Below are 3,094 nucleotides of genomic sequence, written 5' to 3'. Positions count from 1 at the left end.
AGGTGACTTCTTTGCCCTGTTCTGGCCTGCCTAGGTATCCACGTTCACTGAAAACCTCATATCAAAGGCCTTCACAGCCACCGGCATATCCCCAGTGAATCCCGACGTCATACTCGATAGGTTCCGCCACATAAGCCCTGACAGCTTAGAATCAGTCTCCTCTAGCTCTACGGCTTATTCTGCAGAGGATTAGCTCAAAGCTTGCACCACACTTCAGGCAGAGGTGAAGGATTCGCGCAGTGTAGGCGCACGGAAGCTGGGTCAAACTATCCACCATCTCTCATCTCAAGTAGAATTACTCCAAGTTGAAGTAGATGGCTTACGCAAGAAATTCTACCAAAACAGTAAGCGCCAGAAGCAACCTAATAGGCAATTAGACCTGCAGCAGCATCAGGAGTATCACGGAGGTGCGATGATGTGGTCTCCTCGAGCCTTCCGGGAGGCGCGCGCGCGCATGGCTGTTGCAGAACAAGAGGCACAAGAAGAGGAGCTTAAAAAGGCAGAGACGAGAGAGTTAGCTGCTGCTAGTAAACTCTACAAGGAGAAGATTGCAGAAGAGAAGCGTGAGCAGCGGACAAGGGAGAAGGTAGCGAGAGACCAGGCCAAGGCAGAGGAGCGAGCAGCCATCGATGCGCGCAAGGAGCAAAGACGCAAGGATAAGGAGGCTCGCGACGCTGCAAAAGCTCTCAAATTATCCCAAAGAGGTAATCGTCCAACCTCAAAAGCTTCTGCTGTCAAACAGAAGCCTGCGCGTCGTGCTGTGGGTGCGCGTAGTCACCCAAAGCCTGCGACGCCTCCTCTACCACGCCCAACTATCACAACACGCAGCGGCCGCACCGCCACTAAATATCAGTAACTTTGTATGATAAACTTTGTCGCATAGATCTATAGATTAACCTATCAAAAAATCTCACGATATTAACTATTGTGTGTGGCTCTATAGCCTCACTTTTGTGGTGGCCGTACAGGCTCGGAGCGTGCATTGGTTGACTCCGTGCATTGGGTGCACGGACACGGTAGCCGGCGGAGAAAACCAAAACCAAGGAACGTTCACCCATCATACCACCCCCTTTATCCCCACCAATATGACTCCAATCGAGGCCGCGCTTGAGGAAATGGACTCCAGGAGGTTTAATGATCCTATTGCGATATCAGAAATGGCCAGAAAGCATGGTGTTGCAAGATCTACGCTGCAGGATAGGTGGAGAGGGTTAGCGCAGTCCCGGGAAGCCGCCGCGCGCGACCAGCGGAAACTCGACGAGATTGAGGAAAAGGAGCTTGTGCAGTATATCATAGATCTTACTGGCAAAGGTCTACCTCCTACTAGAGCCATGGTGCGCTCGTTTGCCTCTACAATAGCTAGAACTGAGATTGGAAAGGCCTGGGTGTCGCGGTTCCTCAGCCGTTACCACGATGAACTTATCCCGAAGTGGACGACTGCCATGGACCGTGAGCGCCACCTAGCTGGTTCAGCTGCAAGATACAAGCACTATTTCGACCTTATCCAAGCTAAGATAGCTGATTACAGCATAGAGCCTTGTCATAGCTATAACCTTGACGAGAAAGGCTTCCTTATCGGCCAGATTGGTCGATCAAAGAGGATATTCAGCAGACAAGCATGGGAGCAAGGCAGGCGTAGGGCTCCTATCCAGGACGGCTCACGCGAGTGGATAACCCTTATGGCATGTATATGCGCTGGTGGGACGGCTCTGGATCCTACCCTCATCTGCAAGTCAGACGCCTCCTTGGTGCAAGAGAGCTAGGTAGCCGACGTCAACCCTGAGCATCACTCTGCCTTTATCACTGCCTCTCCACCTGGCTGGTCTAATGACGAGATAGCGCTTGGATGGCTCAAGAACGTCTTTGATCGCCAAACTAGGGCAAAGGCGCGTCAGTCATGGCGCCTCCTCATTGTTGATGGCCATGGATCTCACCTTACCATGCCTTTCGTCAACTATTGCGACCAGAACAAGATCCTCCTCCTTCGGTTTCCAGCTCATGCGACCCACACTCTGCAACCACTTGATGTATCGCTCTTTAAGCCTCTCTCCTCTGCCTATCACAATGAGCTCTCTTGCTATACCTTTGAGAGCCAAGGGCTTACACCTCTAGCTAAGAGAGACTTCTTTGCCCTCTTCTGGAACGCCTGAAATGCCTCCTTTACAGAAGAGCTCATTCAGAGCTCTTTCGAGGTCACTGGGATCTTTCCTACCAACGCAGATAGAATCCTCAAGAAGCTTACCACCCCTCCTCCTCAGCAAGATCGCGAAGGCTCTACCACCTCAACACTAAGCGCAGGCGACTGGAGAGGCATGAGACGCCTCATAAGAGCGGCGGTTGAAGATATAACTACTCTAGCAGCCAAGGAGCTTGAGGCTCAGGTCCACACTCAGATTATCAAGCACAACCTCCGTGATGACGAGCTTGAAGATGCCAAACGTTCACCACGGCGCAAGAAGAAGCCTAAGAAACGTAGTTCACTTGAAAGGCTTGAGCAAGAGGGTTACAGCCAAGGTGGAGCCTTACTCCTTTCACCTAAGGCGATCACTAGATACAGAAAACTTACAGCGCTGGTGGAGCAGGAAGAACTACAAGCACAACAACAGAAAGCTGCCCGAAAGGTAGAGAAGATAGCTAGGAGAGAGGCCAGGCAAAGGCTGCTTGAAGAGAGGCGCCAAATGGTCGCTAACACCGAGGTTGAAAGGGAGGCGCGGAGGGTGCAGAAGGAGGCAGATCAGGCGGCAAAGCGCGAGGAGAAACAGCGCGCAAAGGAAGCCAAAGAACGGCTCCAAAAGCAGAGGGTATTTGCTAAAAAGGGTAATAAGAAAGAGCTCACCTCACAGAGCAAAAAGAAGCAGGTGGTGGCTGCACGAGGTGGTGCTAAGGTAGGGGGTATTCCTACGCCTTCCCCGCCACCTCCGCCACCTACCTCCAAATCAGGCCGCGCTATCAACCCACCAATGAGATTTAGATAGATAGGATTGAGTATCATGCTTATGCGATACCTCTACCAAGAAAGCTCGTGATAATAGCAACTGTGGTAGCTGCTGCAGCCTCATCTCTGATGTAGGTGGTTTTGGTGTTCGCTGCCGGT

The 3,094-nt window shown here is 51.7% G+C and overlaps 1 protein-coding gene across 1 annotated transcript; it reads left to right on the top strand.

Annotated features, from left to right (window-relative positions):
- Positions 1 to 1,085: 1,085 nt before the first annotated feature.
- On the top strand, positions 1,086 to 2,885 carry ALTATR162_LOCUS12115 (uncharacterized protein; the record flags this gene model as incomplete). Its single annotated transcript, XM_043319761.1, has 2 exons — positions 1,086 to 1,129; positions 2,225 to 2,885. Coding segments are annotated over 2 exons (705 nt in total), but the record flags the coding sequence as incomplete, so codon positions are not given.
- Between the last annotated feature and the right edge of the window lie 209 nt (positions 2,886 to 3,094).

The sequence above is a fragment of the Alternaria atra genome (genome assembly GCF_907166805.1).
Source record: "Alternaria atra isolate CS162 genome assembly, contig: 42, whole genome shotgun sequence".
NCBI lineage: Eukaryota > Fungi > Ascomycota > Dothideomycetes > Pleosporales > Pleosporaceae > Alternaria > Alternaria atra.
Note: the sequence above shows the minus strand (reverse complement) of the source record. Positions and strands in the feature narration are given on the sequence as shown.